Raw genomic sequence first — 17,714 nt, 5'->3', positions numbered from 1 at the left:
ATATATATATATATATACTTTCCTTTATTCATAAATTGGAAATGGAATGGAATAGTAAGAATGGATATTGTGAATTCATATAGCGGAATCCAACTAATTTGAAATTGAGGTGTAGTTGATTGATTGGTTGGTTGATTATGTTAATTTGTGTAAATAAGAATGTGAATATTTATGTAGTCGTTCATATTTCTATTTCATTCTTTATTTACAATTGAAAATGGACTCGAATAGTGTATGGATATTGAGAATTCGTATAGCAGACTCCAACTAGTTTGGGATTGAGGTGAAGTTTATTGATTGGTTGGTTAATTCATTTTTGTAAATATATGTACGTGGCTGTTGATTGGAGAAGAAAAATGGCTTTCAAAAGTTTCTTTCATTGTGGGTTCTCTTCATATTTGGTGTTGTAGAAGTTATAGATGTCATGCTTGCGATGTGTGAATTTTGTGCTGCATTGTGAGCTGCAATATGAAGGGGAGTGTTGGCACAACCGTAAGAGTTGACGCCGTGTGACCAGGAGTTCACAAGTTTAAGTCGTGAAAACAACTTCTTGTAGAAATGCAAGTTTAGGCTGCATACAGTAGACCCAATGTGGTCTGGCCCTTCCCCGGACCCCGAGCATAGTGAGAGCTTAGTATACCGGGCTGCCTTTTTTTGTCGTTTGCAATATGTACACCTAAAGTTGTGATCTTTTTGTCTCAGTAGGGTGACCGAGCCCGATGAGATTCCGGTGGAGTTTTGGAAGACCGCTGGTTGTAAGCAAAGCACATTTCAATATATATATATATATATATATTTTTTGGCAAAAAAAAAAGTAAATATTTTTTCATTCACATTATTGTTTAAGCACCTTATTAGGCTGTTACGATTCTAGTTTAGGAAATAAAAATAAATGTTCTTTTCTTGTAGTAGTCTTAACCCCCAAAACTCATGGAAATGAATGAACGAAATAGTTTTGTCATAACCATATGTAAGGCCATCACTTGTCTAAGTGGATTTTCTTTATATTTGATTTTACTTAGAAGGAATTTAATCTTGCAAGTATACTACAAGTCTTGAAATGTTTATGGAGCAAAAAGTAATTAAGCGATTGGATTGTTTTTCTAGTCTGATCCATTTTGCTTCTTTTGATATCACTTGAACAGGATAATGTCGGAAAGAGTGAGGTGGATGCAGCTAACTGCAAAACCATATTTCTTTCAGAGTATGTATTTGGTTCTTATTCAGCTTAGTTTTGCTAATTTTATCCAAATCATCTTAGACAAGACTTCAGTTTGTCCAAAATTGCTAATGTGCGTAATATGTCTGTTTCTTTTAAAGGAAGTAGGATTTGGCATGGATCATGATTGGAAATTCTATCTCATATTTGACAACTATCTTGCAGGTCATTTGTGCGTGAAATTTATGATGGCCAGTTGTTCATAAAGTTAAAGAAAGGTTTCAGTTTTCCTGCTATGGATCCTTGGGTAAGGTATCTGCCTTCTAATATTAGCACATTATCAAAATTCAATTGGGACGTGCCTTACTCTTCTTTCCTTATTAACGGGCTAATTATGCATTTATTTACCTTTCTAACTCCAGCTTTCTTTAATTGCTTAATTTTCGTTCTAAATTTCAGGGAACGAGTGATCCGTACGTGGTGTTACAATTAGATAGTCAAGTTCTGAAAAGCAAGGTGAAATGGGGGTAGGTAGTTGGTCATGTGTTAATGCTGCAATTTTTTCTCTTTTCTATTGAAACTTCTCTAGATCTTCTAGGTTTACTTAACAATGAATCAGGACGCTTTGCTTGTTGTCAATATGTTATTGCCCAAATATTGCATGCATAAGCCGAATGGTAAAGCAGCCAATAAGAGAGTCTAGAAATTGTCTCTTCAGTTTGAGGAACTTGTCAAATACTTAGTAAAGTGTTATGCTGGATTAAGTAGAATTCAATTGTTTTTCATCCTTAACTCATATTCTTTATTATCTTGAGTCGATCATTCCATCAATCTCTTATTTGATGTTCCATGACACTTAATCCTCTTAATTTGTTATCAAGAAGGCGAAAGGTCTACAATTTCTACTGTTTGTTGGAGAATAAAGCTGTCTTTTTCTTTATTTCAGATTATGCATTGTTTGAATCTTGAAACATCATCCAAGAACGGCAGCATTGTTAATATTGTGAATTACATTTGCAGGACAAAAGAGCCAACATGGAATGAGGAGTTTGCTTTAAATATTAAGCAGCCGCCTCTGAATGATCTTCAGGTTGATAAATTGAGTTCATCTTTCCTCTTTAATGGTTAATTAAGTAAAGGATAGAATTCCAGAAACTGTAACATTTTGCTTTCGAAATACGACCTCAATTTGCCGCAACTTAGCACTTTCACATTAAATGGCAAAACTTTAATACAGTGTGTGGACTATATGTAAACTGATGAACTATAATCACATATTGCAACACTGAATCTCCTGATGAAAAGGAAGCAGCTATAGTAAGAAATGCAATTTGAAAAGCTTTAAGCTTTCTAGATATACCAAGTGGTCTTAGTGTCATTTACGGGTGCTTGCTATGGACACTGCTAAATTGACTCAATCTCCTGATGAAAAGCGAGCAGTTATAGAAGCTTTGTAGGTTTCTCAGTGTTCTTATTTCTCAACTCTGGATCTAATAACTTATTTGTATTGTCAGCTTGCAGCTTGGGATGCAAATCTTGTGGCTCCGCATAAGCGCATGGGGAATGCAGCAGTTAATGTGAAGCACCTCTGTGATGGTATGAGCCCAAGAAGTGGCTCTCATGAAATTGTACATTAAATAATAGTCTAGATTTCATGGATCTAAATATCATTCATGTAAAATAAGGTCTGACTTCCTTTTCAACTTATCCCGCCAAAATAGGGAAGTTTTAAGTTCTTCTTCAATATGCATATTGGTTGTGTTTTGATGACTATATTAAAAGTGTCTCGTTGCTCATCAAACAAATTGATAAAGGAAGAAATCCTCTTAAAGGGACAAATTAGTTTTCTATAATTATACCTCTGAATTATATCATAACCGATATAAGTGCTGATATAAGGATTAGGCTGGTATACAGATTCCGTTGATGTTTAAATTTGTGAAAATAACACACATGTGCTTTTCTAGGAGATTCTCATGAACTGCTGGTTGATTTGGAAGGGATGGGCGGTGGTGGGAAGATAGAGATAGAGGTAAGTTGATTTGAATCTGGAGGCATATTCAAGGTTCAAGAGTACTAAGACCTTGCTTATGCAATAGGAAGCTACCTAATGTTCGGTTGGTTCATTTTCTTTTGGTTCTTACCAATTTATCTTCTGTCACTAGAATTTCTAACTGAATAGGTGGTTTTCTGGTACAAAGTAATATCGTTTTTTTTTCTTTGTTCTCAAATTCGGTTCAGCTTAACAGCCACTGTAGATAGAACAAACTGAAAGCTGCTTTTGTAGATTTCTAGCTGGACCTGAAGATTTTCAATTTAGCTGGAATTTCAGACCTTCATTTTCTGAAAATCCATCTAATTATTTTGACAACAGTGGTACTCTAACTGTATTATGTTGGACTAAATTGGATTTACATAACACCGACTTCAGAATCCTTCTTATACGATACCCAATTTGACCATTGTTGATTCAATTCTCTATTTAACTAGTTGTCCTAATAACATATTACAGATACAGTACAAGAGTTTTGAGAAAATTGAAGAAGAAAAGAAGTGGTGGAGAATCCCAATCATTACAGAATTTTTAAAGAAAAACGGGTTTGAGTCTGCTTTGAAGACAATTCTGGGTTCGGAGACTGTGCAAGCTCGACAATTTGTACAGTTTGCCTTTGGGCAGCTGAAGCTACTAAATGATGAATATAATGATTTGAATAGCAGCATTGAGAATTCTGATGGCCCTATTGTGGAATCAGATGTACTGCCGGGGTCGCAGAAATCACCCAGCTTTGATGACTTGAGCATGCCTCAAGAATCAGAACGCCCAAATAATTCGGAAGACACCAAAGTTGGTGGTGAGATAGAGTTTAATTGTGATGAAAGTGGCATGTCCGATGAGCATAATTCTGCTGGCACTGAGGTTTTTCAGAGCTCTCAATCAGATAAGCATTTCTGGAAGAAGTTTGCTGATATCGTCAATCAAAATGTTGTTCAAATACTCGGTCTCCCGGCCCCGGAGAAAATAAAGTGGGATAATCTTGACTTGTTAAATAAGATTGGGTTGCAATCGCGGAGAGTTGCAGATGCAGGTTATGTTGAATCTGGTCTTGCAACTCCTGAAAAGCAGGAAACTGCTAATGGTAGTGCATCAACTGAACCACCTGTTCTTAACAATATTCAGTCATCGCTTCCAGATATCAAGAAGGTGACACAAGACTTATTACGTCAAACCGATTCCATTTTGGGAGCATTGATGGTCCTAAACGCCACAGTTTCCCAATTCAACAAAGGCGCAGGTCTTTTCGGAAAGGGTGATGCTAAAGAAGATTCTTCAACCGGACTGGAAAATGATATCCTTGGATATCCCATGAATAAAGATGGATTAGTGTTGGACGAGAAGAAAGCCGAGGAGATGAGGTCTCTTTTCTCAACAGCAGAGACAGCCATGGAAGCTTGGGCACTGCTAGCTACTTCTTTGGGACATTCGACTTTCATCAAATCTGAATTTGACAAATTATGCTTCTTAGATAACGAGTCAACTGACACACAGGCATGTTAATATCTGACTGTCTAGGAGCTCTTAGTTTAATATATATATATACAATAAAACTTTAATAATGTGAAAATAGAATAGTTTAATCAGGTTTCTTAGATTTGATTTATTTAATCTAAGGAGAAGACTATTCAACTGATTATGGATTCTGTCAGGGCTGCAGGTAGCACTCTGGCGTGATTCAGCAAGGAAACGGTTAGTTGTTGCTTTCAGGGGAACAGAACAAGTAGGTTTTGGTTGGTATTATGCACATCTGTAGAACTTATTGATTTTGCTCGCTTGGGGATAACCGGTTGTTCTTTAATCCAGACTAAATGGAAGGATCTTCTGACAGACTTGATGCTAGTTCCTGCTGGGTAATATTGCTGATCTTACAAGAACAGGCTGGCATGAGTTTCTTTTTTCGCTACCTTCAACTTCTGGTTCTCTTTATTACTACTTTGTTTTTTCCTATTACAGTAAACAAAGTATTTTCATCCTTGTCTAAGTTCTGTGAAAGTGTACTTCCATTGAAATACAACTGTCTACTCTGTGGCCTGCTTAAAGAAACAATTCATTTTCTTAGAAGAATACAGTTGGAAGATAACGATCTGTCCGACACCGTGGAAATAAGTTTGAAATTCAAACAGTACTTGAAACAATAAAAAGAATAGCCCAAGCACTTCGTTAATATTGAAAATGAATTATATATCGCCTCCTTTGAATTATTTATACGCGGCTAACTTTAAATGGTTGAGAGACTGCCATTTATTTATATTGTTATCCTGAGTCTTCTATGCTGCAGGTTCAATCCTGAAAGGATAGGTGGTGACTTCAAGCAAGAAGTTCAGGTGGCACTCAAATTCTTACTTTACCATCTTAGTGCCTGATTTATGAATGCGGTCTACTTATGTTTAGAATATATCTCATTATCAGAATGACTAGAGTTTGTTTTTGTAGGTTCACAGTGGTTTCCTAAGTGCGTATGACTCAGTTAGGATTAGGCTTATCTCGCTGGTCAAACAAGCAATTGGCTATAGGTAGGTGGCCTGTCGAACGAGATTGTACAATGCTGCATTTTCCTTTATCACCTCGGGTATTGTGAATGAGAGATGAGATAACACAGCTCCTATTTTTGAATGAGGATATTGATCTGATATTTTTGTTATCTCAAGCCATAGACATTTACCTTTAGAATCAACTCCTTTTCTCCTGCTTTACTTCATAGGTCCTCCTCTCTATTAGATCTTTATCTGTACAGTGAAGTAAGAATTTGGCAAATATTTGTTTCAAGTCTTTACTAAGTGGACTGGTGGCGTTCGCTTAGTATTACAGTCTGACTCTTAAAACTTGTAAATGCACTTTTGCTTTACCTGAGATGTCTAGGACTGCCTTAATCTTTTCTTCTGTTTTTGATGTTCTCGCTTCACTACTAATCATTGATGTCAGTTCACCTATTAAACTGTAAATGTATTTTCCAGACATGATGATCTTGACCCACCAAATGAATGGAGTGTTTACGTTACTGGTCATAGTCTTGGTGGTGCATTGGCTACTCTTCTCGCTCTTGAACTATCATCAAGTCAACTAGCTAAGTAAGCTCCTTTTTCTGCTTCTTTCTGGAGCTTGTTTGCCATCCATTTTGCATTATTTACCACGTACCAACCTCTATCCAACGACTTTTATCTTTTTCGTTTGCCGTTGTGTTAGGCGGGGAGCTATCTCTGTGACCATGTACAACTTTGGATCTCCAAGAGTTGGAAACAAAAAGTTCGCTGAAGTTTATAATGAGGTATAATTTACCCTCTCCAGATGTGAAATACTTATGTCGAGACTGTCTATATTCTATATTGCCAATATGGTTTCACCATAGGTTTATGGCATCTTTTACCATTCTTTTTCTTTTTCTTTTAAAGCTACTCTTACCGGCAGACATATAAATTAAAGAAAAAGAGAAAGTATCACGTAATTTGTTGATCAGCTACCTTGAGCTCTTAATTTTTTTTTGATAAGGTGAAGATTTTATTAAAAACAGTATCAAGCTGATACTATAAAAATACAAGGATACTGCTGGCTTAAAAACATTAAAATCCTAAGCGGTCTAGCATGTCCAGCATATCATGAAAATTCATAACAACATTTCCATCTTTCCAATAGTACAAATAATGTAAACAACTGTATTTCACATATTGCAGTTGCTCCTTCTTGCCTTCAAAACACCTATTATTTCTTTCTTTCCATATCGTCCAAGCTATGCTAAGAGGAATATCTCTCCAAAACTTCTTTAAGGATGCTTCTGGACATGCAGGTTCCCAACACTCTAATATATTCCTGAATTTCTTAGGGCTTGCCCAAAGGATGCCAAAGTTAGCCGTGAACATGGACCACACCTGCCAAGTAAATTCACAATGCAAAAAAAGATGGTCCATGGATTCACAAGCTTTCTCACACAAGTAACACCTGCTGCACATTATCCAACCCCTTCTCATCAAATTTTCTTGAGTCAGACATGCTTCATGTGCTACTAGCCAACCAAAACATGCTACTTTTGTTGGGACTGTAGTCTTCCAAACCATCTTCCAAGGCCACTTTTGTGCTTGCACCGGCTGGGTAGCATTTAGTATTTTGTAGAGTGAACTAACAGTAAAAAAACCTTTTTTACTAGCTTTCCAGAGTAGGCTGTCTTCTTTTTCTGGCGATAACACCACTGATTGCATCTTCTGAATAAATATATCAACCTCATGCATTTCTCTGTCGAAGAGATTCCTTCTGAACTGGAAGTCCCAACCTGTATCAGTAAATATATCAGCTAAGAGGATTTTTGGATTATTGGCCAATCTGTACAGGTTGGGAAATTAAATTTTCAGCAGACCAGAACCATCCCAATTATCTTCCCAAAGTCTGATTTTTTTCCCGTTGCCCACCCTCAAGCCAACATACATGTTAAATTTCTCCCATAGGTTACAAATCTGTCTCCAAACAGCTACCCCATATGGAGTTTTTACTGTTTTAGGTGCAAAGAAGCCCTCTTTTCCATATATCACCTCCACCACTGCTTTCCAGGGAGCTTTTTTCCCATCGTTTAACCTCCATAGCCATTTGCATAGCAAGCTTTGATTGTGAGCTCTAAGATTTCTAAATCCCAGACCCCCTTCTTTCTTATGTTTTGTCACAATGCTCCACTTTACTAAATGATATTTTCTCCTTTCTGTATCACCTTACCACAAAAATTTCTTCCTAATTTTATCAATTTTCTTCTCCACACTAGCTGGTATAGGAATCAGAGACATTAGATAGGTTGGTATTCCATCAAGAACACTGTTTACTAATGTCAATCTGCCCCCAAGTGATAAGTATTGTTGCTTCCAAGGAGCCAACTTTTTTTCACACTTGTCAATTACACCATTCCACACTGATTTGTCCTTGAATTTTGCACCTAAAGGCAACCCCAAATAGGTAGTAGGAAACTTTTCAACCTTGCAACCCATGATATCAGCTAACATATTAATATCACTGTCAGCATTCAAAGAAAACATTGAACTCTTGGCCAGGTTTATTTTTAATCCCGTCACAGCTTCAAATGCCAACAGAACCACCCTCAAGTGCATCACTTGATTTCTATCAGCCTCACACATCAACAAGGTATCATCAGCATAAAGACTATGAGAAATTTCTATACTATTTCCTGAATGATCCTCCATTTTAAAGCCTTTTATCCATCCACTTCTCACGGCAGTTTTAATCATCGGACTCAACACCTCCATTACTAGAAGAAACAAGTAGGGAGACAGAGGGTCTCCTTGCCTTAAACCTCTTCGAGAACTAAAATAACCTACTGGACTACCATTGATTAGTATTGAGAACTTTGTAGTGGAGACACAAAAGTTTATCCATTGAATCCACTTACCCCCAAAATTCATCTTTTCTAGCAACTTCAGCAGACAAGGCCAATTGACATGATCATAGGCCTTTTCTAAGTACAATTTGAACACCATACCAGGCAATTTTCTTTTCCGGTAGTAGTTTATACATTCATTTGCCAACAGTGATGCATCTGCAATTTGTCTACCTTTCAAAAAGGCATTCTGATTCTCAGAGACCAACTTGTTAATCACCAACTTCATTCTCTCAGTAAGGACTTTAGCTATCAACTTGTATATACTCCCAAGCAAACTAATAGGTCTGAATTCCTTGATGTTGGCAGCCCCTTTCTTCTTTGGCATCAAAGCAATGAAGGTTGAGTTAAAACTTCTGACAAAACTATTCTATGTGAAAGAAAACTCGAAATTTCAGAACTTCTTTTTCCTTGCTATGTATTGCTATCAGCGCTTCTTCCATCTTCTTTAGCCGAGGGTCTATCGGAAACGGTCTCTCTGCCTCCCAGGGTGGGGTAAGGCTGCGTACATCCTACCCTCCCTAGACCCCACTTGCGGGATTTTACCGGGCTGCTGTTGTTGTAATTTAATCTTTCATGAATATGGTCCATTGTAAATGTGCTCTCTCTCAGTTTTTATTCTGCAAAATGAACCTGTTCCTAAATCTTTATATTGAGAACAAAATTTAACATGACGTTCTCATCAGTCTCGATGCGGAGAACATAGTCCAAATTTTCCTCCAGTGCCAATTGGTAACAAAATTTTCTGATATGGATATAGCAGTTCAGCAATCAACCTTCTTCAGATTTTTCTCTATATATAACTGAAACTTTCTGTAGTACATGCAGTTTATATAGAAAGGGAGAGAAAGTGAAAGGGGAGAGAAAATGAGCTTTAATAAGTGGAGCACCTCTTTGGAGGTTTTCTTCTCAGCTTCTAATATGGCATAATATTCTGGTGTAAACCACTGTCCCGAGAGAGGTGTAATGTCAGGGGTTTGGTGTTCATCTAACCTAAAAATTTAACAAGAACCTAAACCTAAAAAATAGTGTTTGCCTATAGTTCGTGAGAATATTTGCCTGTTCTAATGTAATATGGTGAACTTCTGTAAGTACATTGTTGTAGCGCCAAAAAAATGTGACCTTACAAAATCACTTTCCAATGCTTTGGAAATGTACCGAGTTTGATTTTGTTAAAATATTGGGTGACTCTATGTAACCCAGTTTCTTCTTATATTGCAGAAAGTTAAAGACAGCTGGAGGGTTGTAAATCACAGAGATATAATACCAACAGTTCCTCGGTTGATGGGCTACTGCCATGTTGCTCAACCTATTTATTTGGCCGCTGGAGATGCGAAAAACACAATGGTGGGTTGATTAATTTTCAATCTGTCACTTTTACACTATGAAACATCAAAGTTTGTTGTTATCGATCAACTTCAACCTCAATCGGATCTGCAGAATGTTTCCACTGGTAAGGGAGTTATGTTTGCTTTTCCTTAGAGCTTAAAGTGGGACAGTGTCACAGAAGGTTAGCTTTGTCCTGATAAAATTTATGGAAGGGTTTAAGAGAAATGATTTGTATTACTGTAGTATTTACTCAATTACTCAAAGTAAATTTTTGAGAATTCTTCATAGAAAGGTAGACACTGTTCAAAAGTCATGTGTCACTCTTACTGATTATGTATTGGAACCTACTTTCTCAGAAAGCAGATATGACATATTTGACCTTTTATCAGTTTAAAGGAGCTTGTTGTTTAACTTCTTATGTCTCGGGAACAAAACGTTTCAGGATAATGTGGAACCCTTGGACGATGGTTACCAAGGTGATGTTATTGGAGAGGCCACTCCTGATGTTATTGTCAGCGAATTTGTAAGCTTTTCCACCTTTAATCCTCCTCATCTTTTATTTCTTTTTTATTAGTTGTGTTCCATTTCATCCATTGACAATATGTTTTATCAAGATCTTACACTGTCAATTTCTGAAAGAAAACTGCTTACTTGCCATATATCGGAATACCCAAGAACATTTCTTTTTTCATTTAATGCATAATTTAGCATAGTGGAGTTCTATTTCTTATGTATTTGGCTGTACAAGTTGCTCTTTTGAATCTTCCGATCCCCTCAATCTCATGCTAAATTTCTGGATTTTGACTTCATACTGATATGGAGTAAAAAATCTGAAAAAGTTTATTGTTCAGAAATTATTTTTGGATTTAAAGTTACTCTTGTAGTTATATTAGTTTGTTATGATAGTTTGATTCAGAAAAGGAACTCGTTAAATAAATAAGGGAAGGTGTCCTTGTGGTATAAGCCTATCCATTCAAAACACTAGGTTGAAGTTTCAAGTCACCAAGAAGGGAAAGTGGAGGCCCCTGGGAGGGGGTTTGAGGTTGGGGGAAAAAAGTTACCAAATTAAAAGAATAAAGATGGTACTGATTGCCGATATGCTGCTAGCATGTTGCGATACTTTCGGCTTGGCACTAAAAAGTCCAGTATAGTCAAAGTTTGCATGTGTATCCCACATTGTTTGAGAGAATGGGTTGCGATCTTCTTATATGGTCTTGGGTACTCCTCCCCTCATGAGCTAGCTTTTGGGTTGAATTACACCCAATGTTCATTTCTTCACATGGTACCTGAGTCAGACCCATTGATCCATATCATTGTATTTCTCAATACAGGCCCTCATGTTATATTATCGATGCTCCAGTTGTCTAGTCCTGGGTGTGTATGGGGGTTTTGGGGGGGGGGGGTGTCAAGTCCCTCATAGGTTGAGGGAATGGGTTTTGGTGGCAATCCTCCTATCATGAGTTTTGGGTTTAAGTTAGGCCTAAGGTCCATTTGTTCACACTATGAAATAATTTCCTCTTTATTAAAGGTGAAAGAACTCCTGAGGAAAAGCATTCTCACTATTTACTGGTTGGTACTATTTGTGCAGATGAAAGGTGAAAAAGAACTGATTGAGAAAATATTGAACACAGAGATTAACATTTTTCTCGCAATCAGAGATGGTAGCGCACTTATGCAGCACATGGAGGACTTCTATTACATTACTCTGTTAGAGGTACTTGCCTTTTCCGCTTGTCATTTTGAGAAGTATTATATGAAGGAAAATTGATATGTGGATATTTATATGTTTTCTAATATTTCCTCAGAATGTGAGATCAAACTACAAAACTGTTCCAAGGTCACAACTGGCCGAAGAGAAGAATATATCAATTGGCTAAAAATGGAAATCATCAAAATTTTGCCAGTGTCGATACTCCATAGGTCAGAGCAATGTCGTAAATAACAACCATACCACAGAATATCTGCATTTATTGTATCTCTGCACGATTCTTATTCAGCAAGTGTACATGTCCTGCTCATCTATTAACTTAATAATATATAGCCAACTGTTACTATTGCTTTATCGATTTGTGCTTTATACAAATTGTCTGTACTTTTGAGGGGGAAAAATGCTGCAGTTATATAATGTGAGGTAGTAGTTTATGGTCTATCAGATAGGAGCTGTCCACAACATTTTAGGTTAGAAATCTAATATCTGGAAAGACATCCGATACTTAGTATGCTCTCTAGGAAACTCCAAAAAAGATATTGAGATCATTATAACGTGCAAGTAGTTATAACTCTTAACATTAATTATAATCTCAAGAATAAAGATCATTCAAAATAACACTGAAAAAATGACCTCACATCCAAAAACTGAAAGAATCTGAAAAAGCATTATCTGTTTTAGGGCGCAAGTCAACAAATTAACCATAAAATACTAGACTGCTATCTGAAACTAGCTATGTTCTTGAGGAGGAGAACATATTAGAAGAAAACTTTTATGTGACCACCACTTATTCTATATTATAGCTATCAGTTTTCAGTAATGACTGAACTTTACAGATGCAAGCTTTTCGAAAGATTTTTAGAAATGCTGGTTGCCTTCATCTTGTAGCTCATTATTTTCAAGCTTTGCCTCAAAATGTCTACCTCCCTCTCCCTCTTGAGTTCTTGTTGTTCCATCAAAGATATTCGCTCTTTTAAAAGCGCAATGGTTTCCACCTTTTCTTTCAGCTCCCTATGCAGCTCCTCTAGTAATTCCATTTGCTCTATTTTCCAGCAGAGTCCTTCTCCTGGTGAAACAAATTAAACACATTGGAAAAAGGTATTAACATTCCACAATATAAGTAAAATACTTTCTTTTCTAGGAAATCTTTGTCAGCTTCAGCTTATTCCGAGCAGTTTATCCAAGTCTTGTAACCACATCTTTAGAACACAGGGGCGGGGGGGGGGGGGGGAGGGAGTATTAGTTACGGGCTCAGACGAACACAGTAGCTTTTGTTTAGAGCCTGTATTTTTATTATGAAGTTGATTAATTATGTATAAATGATTTTGAACCGAGTAACTAAGACGAACTACGGGTTTGATGACAAATTCAGAATTCATTAAAACTTCAAATACTGGCTTTGCCTACGTTAGACACTTGAATGGAGATGATAAGAAATTAAAGTACAGTCCGGTGCACCAAGCTCCCGCTATGCGTTGGGTTTGGGAAAGGTCCGAACCACAGGATCTATTGTACACAGCCTTACCCTGCATTTCTGCTAGAGGCTGTTTCCAAGATGATACGAAATTAATGGAAGTAAAATACCTTGATTTGTCCTCTGGATAAGATCATCGAGCTCAATTTTGATGGCAAAATAAAGTTGTTTCCACCTCTCAATCGCGACATCTCTTCTAGCTTGCTCATCCTTAATTTGCTCCAACAAGTAGCTTGATCCCAAGTGATGCCACTCCTTCTCCCTTTTCACACTACTTAACATGTCATGATTTTCTACTCCTTTGGACTTCTCTTCTTCTCCTTCTTGTTTATCTTCCAACTTCTTCCTCAAATTCTTCACTTCCTCCCTTAGCTTCTTCCTTTCCTTCTTCCACTCTGCTTCTTTTAATGCAAAAATGATCATCTCTTGTGCATAAGCTTGACTCTCATGTTCCCTCATGCACATTATTTCATTCACCTCAGCTTGAAGAAATCTTACATTATACTTCAACCTTTCAACCACTTTGGCATTTGGGTAGCTTTTGTCTTTGGTTTGAAAACTTCCCATTTCCTTTATTCCTAGACTCTCCTACTTTTACTAGTAAACTAGTTTTCTGTGTATATATTTAGAAAAGTCTATGTGGGCATAGGTGTGAGTGAGGTAAAAGAGGGTGTAGGTAGACTAAAATAGTCAACAAAAACAAAACTTAGGTAGGAGGTAGAACTTAGAAGATATATTTATAGGACTAACAGTTGGGTATAAGGTACAAGCAACAGAGCACCCGGTACAACACATTAAAGGGTGGATGGATCTTTGGATTGGTGGCAGAAAATAACAAAATGCATTATAAGGAGGAGTGGGAGAACATGAATTCTTGAAAAAAGGAGGCTCCAAACAAGTAATGTGAAGTGATAGAACTAAATGCAAAGAGGATTGTAATAGTCTTTTTTGGCTCTTGTATGAGTTCAATTATTAATGCATACTGTGAAAGATGCCTTTGTGAAAGAGAGTGAATGGAGTAGTCATATTTCAAGATATTGACATGAATGAATGACAGCAGTGGCTGTCCAGAGGCGGAACTAGAATTTCAAGTTTGTGAGTTTTTGCTTATAGAAAAGACGGCTTATTGGGTTCTAGATAAATTACCTATACATATTAAGTAAATTTATTTAACGAAATATATAGTTTGACATAAAGCTACTAGGTTCTACCAAACCCGCATGCAGTACAGTAGCTCCGCCCCAGTCTGCCCATGGAATAAATCCACATATTCCAAAAATCACATGTACATCATTTGAGAGCCTGTGAAGGTGGGGGAGGTTTCTTTTTTAAACTTACTTATAAAAAGTAGGTTTCTTTTTAACTTTTGTTTGGGGGGGGGGGGGGTTGTGGGGGAGGGGGGGGTAGCATGGGGGAAGGGCTTGTTACATCAATATTTTCATATATTTTGCCAGCTTTTAAGGGGCCTACAATCTCTGCTGAAAACATGGGATACATAATTGACAACGAATCTTTGTTTGAATATTATATCGCATTGCACCTGAAATTCTGAACTGAATAGACAGATTTGACCAGCAAATGGAGCATGGAAATAATGGGTTTAACTAAACAAGCATAAAAAAATAAAAAATAAACAAGCATCTTTGAAGTGAGTATACATGTATCTGTGAAATTATTAATATTTCAATAAATATTAAATTTTTAACCTTTGTTTCAAAAGCTTATTATGTTATGTGGGTCGACAATCTTGAAAATAAGTTCTCGAATCACAACCGAGACAAAAAAGAATTAGTAATTTCTTTTCATCTGTCTTAGTAGGCAGTAGAGTTATCCGTCAACGATGATAGTTAGAGATAGTATAATTGAGGTGCGCACAAACTGTATCGGACACCTACTAAATTTGTTTATAGCACCATTGAACTATCTTACCGTTTTACTATTTTGTGCTTTCGTAACAAAAATAATAGATGATATTATTATCAAATAATTATACAAATAGATATGTGAAAAATCGTATAAAAAATCGCACATACATAATAGACTCATTAAAGTAAATTTTTCATAGTAGCATATATGAGGAGAACTAAAGAAGGATATATATTCAACATTTAGAAATTCTAAATAAGAAGATAAGTTTATAAAGCAAAACATATTCATTCTTTAACTTTTGTGTTGAAGTCATAATTTCTAATCCAATTTTACGAGTATTCAAAAGGAGGAGCCCCATTATTTCATTATGCGGAGGGCAAAATGTAACATTACATTTGTAAAATCATCATTAAAGGCTAGGTGTGTTTAATCAACTGTTGTCTAAAGTTCAGGGAGATTTTGTTTTTCACGTAATTGTGTTCCAATTCTAAAATTTTAAAAAGGTTAAGAAGAATTTACTCGAAAAGGAAGGGACATATGCTTTTTTATAGGAGTTTTCCACATTAATATAAGGTCAACCCTTAAACTTAAATTAGTTCCTAATTTAGATATATCATATATTAAATTAGTTAAACTGTGGGATGGACTGGTGATCTTGGAAAATATTTTATTTATCAATTAACCTAGGCAATACTTCAAACATTTAGGTATTTATAGGTAGAAAAAATGTGCCTCGACCAAGATTGATGCTTACCAAAAACTGAAGACTCTTGTTAGTCAAGTCAACATATCTGGTATCTAAACGAGAATAAAAGAAGAAGAAGACGAAAAAAGAAAAGAAAAAGGGAGAGAGGATTAACTTAATTAAGAATAAAAGAATGAAATTAGTATTATAGACGTTAAATAATATGGAGAAATTGTTTCAAAGACATCCAATCTCTTAAAAATAATATGAATTTAGTTAAAGAACATAACATGATAGAAGCAAATGATCAATATAAGTATTACTAATGAGTGAAGATTAACGTACTTGTTTTGACGTTTATATGAGTTGCAGTAGCTTTTAAGAATTCTTTTTAGTCCTTCGAAATACTTTTATATAAATGCAAGGATATACAAGTGTTAGGATAGTGTAACGATTTTACACTTGCCCACATCAATATTTACATCAATTAATTATGTAACATCAGGTATAGATAAAAATTTCTTTCTAAAGAGTATTGTTCATCCAACTAATTGGGATTGTATAGTACTAATATTAGACGTAAGATAAAGTTATAGTTATATATATAGAGAGAGAAAGAATTGACTGAAATCACATATGATTCTTATCGGTAAATCGTGTATAAACTTCTTTAGATAATATAATTCCCTTGCAGTTCTTCTCCTTCTGCCTCTCCATTTAGAGCTGTATAGTATCGTATTGTTACTTTATATCTTGTTTGGATAGTTATTACCTATTGTATTGTATCGTATTATTACTCTAAATATAATGTTTATTTTAATTGTTACTTAAATTCTATTGTATCGTATCGTTAAATTCATTGTTACGTAACGACGAAACGTGCCAATTTATAGAATGACGGATTTGGTGTGGTGGCGTCGTTACCTTACTTTTTCCTCTCATCTTGCCCTTCCTTATTATTAAATAATCATATTTTATCCTTTACCCTACCTTTTTATATAATAATTCTACTCCGTATCCGCTTTTTTCTTAGTAATATTGCAAGTTTATTTTTCATATTGTTAGTGCATGACATCATGAAACAATGATAACCAAAACAATACAATTTATCTAAATATTATATTCATAAAAAAATACAATACAAGACAGTACAATACAATACGATACATTATGAAACGACATGTAACAACAATCCAAACAAGATGTTAAAATTTAAATACAATATTTGTCTTGATTGTTACTTTAATTTTATATTATTATATCGTTAAATCCATCGTTACATAACGACGAAAAGTGTCACTTTATGGAACGACGATTTAGTGTGGTAGCGTCGTTTTCTTGATTTTTCTCTCATCTTGCCCGTCCTTATTATCAAAAAATCATGGTTTATCCTTTATCCTACTTTTTTATATAATAATTCTACTCGGTATCCTATTTTTTCTTCGTTATGTTGCGAGTTTATTCTTCATATTGTTGGTGCATAACATTATGAAACGACGACAAAAGATACAATCTATCCAAACATTGTATACAACAAACGATACAATACAATACAATATGATACGATACAATATATTATGAAATGATATATAACAACCATCCAAAAAAGTTGTTAAGAAAATTCTAGATTAAACTAAGAACGAGCTTAGAGGGTGTTTGGCTAAGCTTATAAGCTGGTCAAACTGGCTTATACGCATATTTTGGTAAACGTCCAACGTCTTATAAACTAAAATCAGTCATAAGTCATAAGTTGGTCACCCCAACTTATGGATTTTCAGCTTATAATCACTTTTAAGGCTTTTATTAGTTTATCCTTAATAAAAAATTTTAATTCACAAAATACTTTTCCCAAAATAAAATTTCTAACTTTCTCTTCATTCCATATTCGTTGTTCATCCTTTCCTTGACAAAGAAACTTTTTAATTTATTGTCTTTTAAAAACCTTTAAGGGTATTTTAGTCATTTTAATAAAAGAACAACTTATCATCATTTTTTTACCAAACATATCAACTGTTTAATATCAATTTTAGTATTTCTACCCAAACACGTAAGTACTTATTTAAAAA

At 35.4% G+C, this 17,714-nt stretch overlaps 2 protein-coding genes across 2 annotated transcripts in view; one reads left to right on the top strand and one right to left on the bottom strand.

Annotated features, from left to right (window-relative positions):
- Positions 1–11,974, top strand: part of LOC109232418 — a 12,404-nt gene extending 430 nt beyond the window's left edge. The window contains exons 2-18 of the mRNA XM_019398178.1: positions 1,146–1,204; positions 1,385–1,466; positions 1,619–1,686; positions 2,180–2,249; positions 2,674–2,755; positions 3,127–3,191; positions 3,672–4,706; positions 4,873–4,935; positions 5,019–5,065; positions 5,494–5,539; positions 5,649–5,728; positions 6,170–6,283; positions 6,399–6,480; positions 9,805–9,930; positions 10,355–10,435; positions 11,501–11,626; positions 11,718–11,974. Of these exons, the coding sequence (XP_019253723.1) occupies positions 1,146–1,204; positions 1,385–1,466; positions 1,619–1,686; positions 2,180–2,249; positions 2,674–2,755; positions 3,127–3,191; positions 3,672–4,706; positions 4,873–4,935; positions 5,019–5,065; positions 5,494–5,539; positions 5,649–5,728; positions 6,170–6,283; positions 6,399–6,480; positions 9,805–9,930; positions 10,355–10,435; positions 11,501–11,626; positions 11,718–11,789 (2,298 nt within the window). The 3' untranslated portion in view covers positions 11,790–11,974. The remainder of the gene's footprint in view (positions 1–1,145; positions 1,205–1,384; positions 1,467–1,618; positions 1,687–2,179; positions 2,250–2,673; positions 2,756–3,126; positions 3,192–3,671; positions 4,707–4,872; positions 4,936–5,018; positions 5,066–5,493; positions 5,540–5,648; positions 5,729–6,169; positions 6,284–6,398; positions 6,481–9,804; positions 9,931–10,354; positions 10,436–11,500; positions 11,627–11,717) is intronic.
- LOC109232417 lies at positions 12,260–14,032 on the bottom strand. The gene is made up of 2 exons (XM_019398177.1): positions 13,205–14,032; positions 12,260–12,686 (listed from the first exon to the last, which is right to left on the bottom strand). Exons 1-2 carry the CDS (start codon positions 13,659–13,661, stop codon positions 12,451–12,453), a joined length of 693 nt encoding a protein of 230 aa, XP_019253722.1. The 5' UTR covers positions 13,662–14,032; the 3' UTR covers positions 12,260–12,450.

Source organism: Nicotiana attenuata, chromosome 9, assembly GCF_001879085.1.
Source record: "Nicotiana attenuata strain UT chromosome 9, NIATTr2, whole genome shotgun sequence".
Classification (NCBI taxonomy): domain Eukaryota; kingdom Viridiplantae; phylum Streptophyta; class Magnoliopsida; order Solanales; family Solanaceae; genus Nicotiana; species Nicotiana attenuata.
Note: the sequence above shows the minus strand (reverse complement) of the source record. Positions and strands in the feature narration are given on the sequence as shown.

Bases quoted from the DNA above. Each gene is read 5' to 3' on its own strand.
- LOC109232417 (XM_019398177.1), bottom strand. From the start codon at position 13,661: ATGGGAAGTTTTCAAACCAAAGACAAAAGCTACCCAAATGCCAAAGTG. The intron at 12,687-13,204 runs GTATTTTACTTC...TTGTTTCACCAG, and splicing joins TATCCAGAGGACAAATCAAG to GAGAAGGACTCTGCTGGAAA.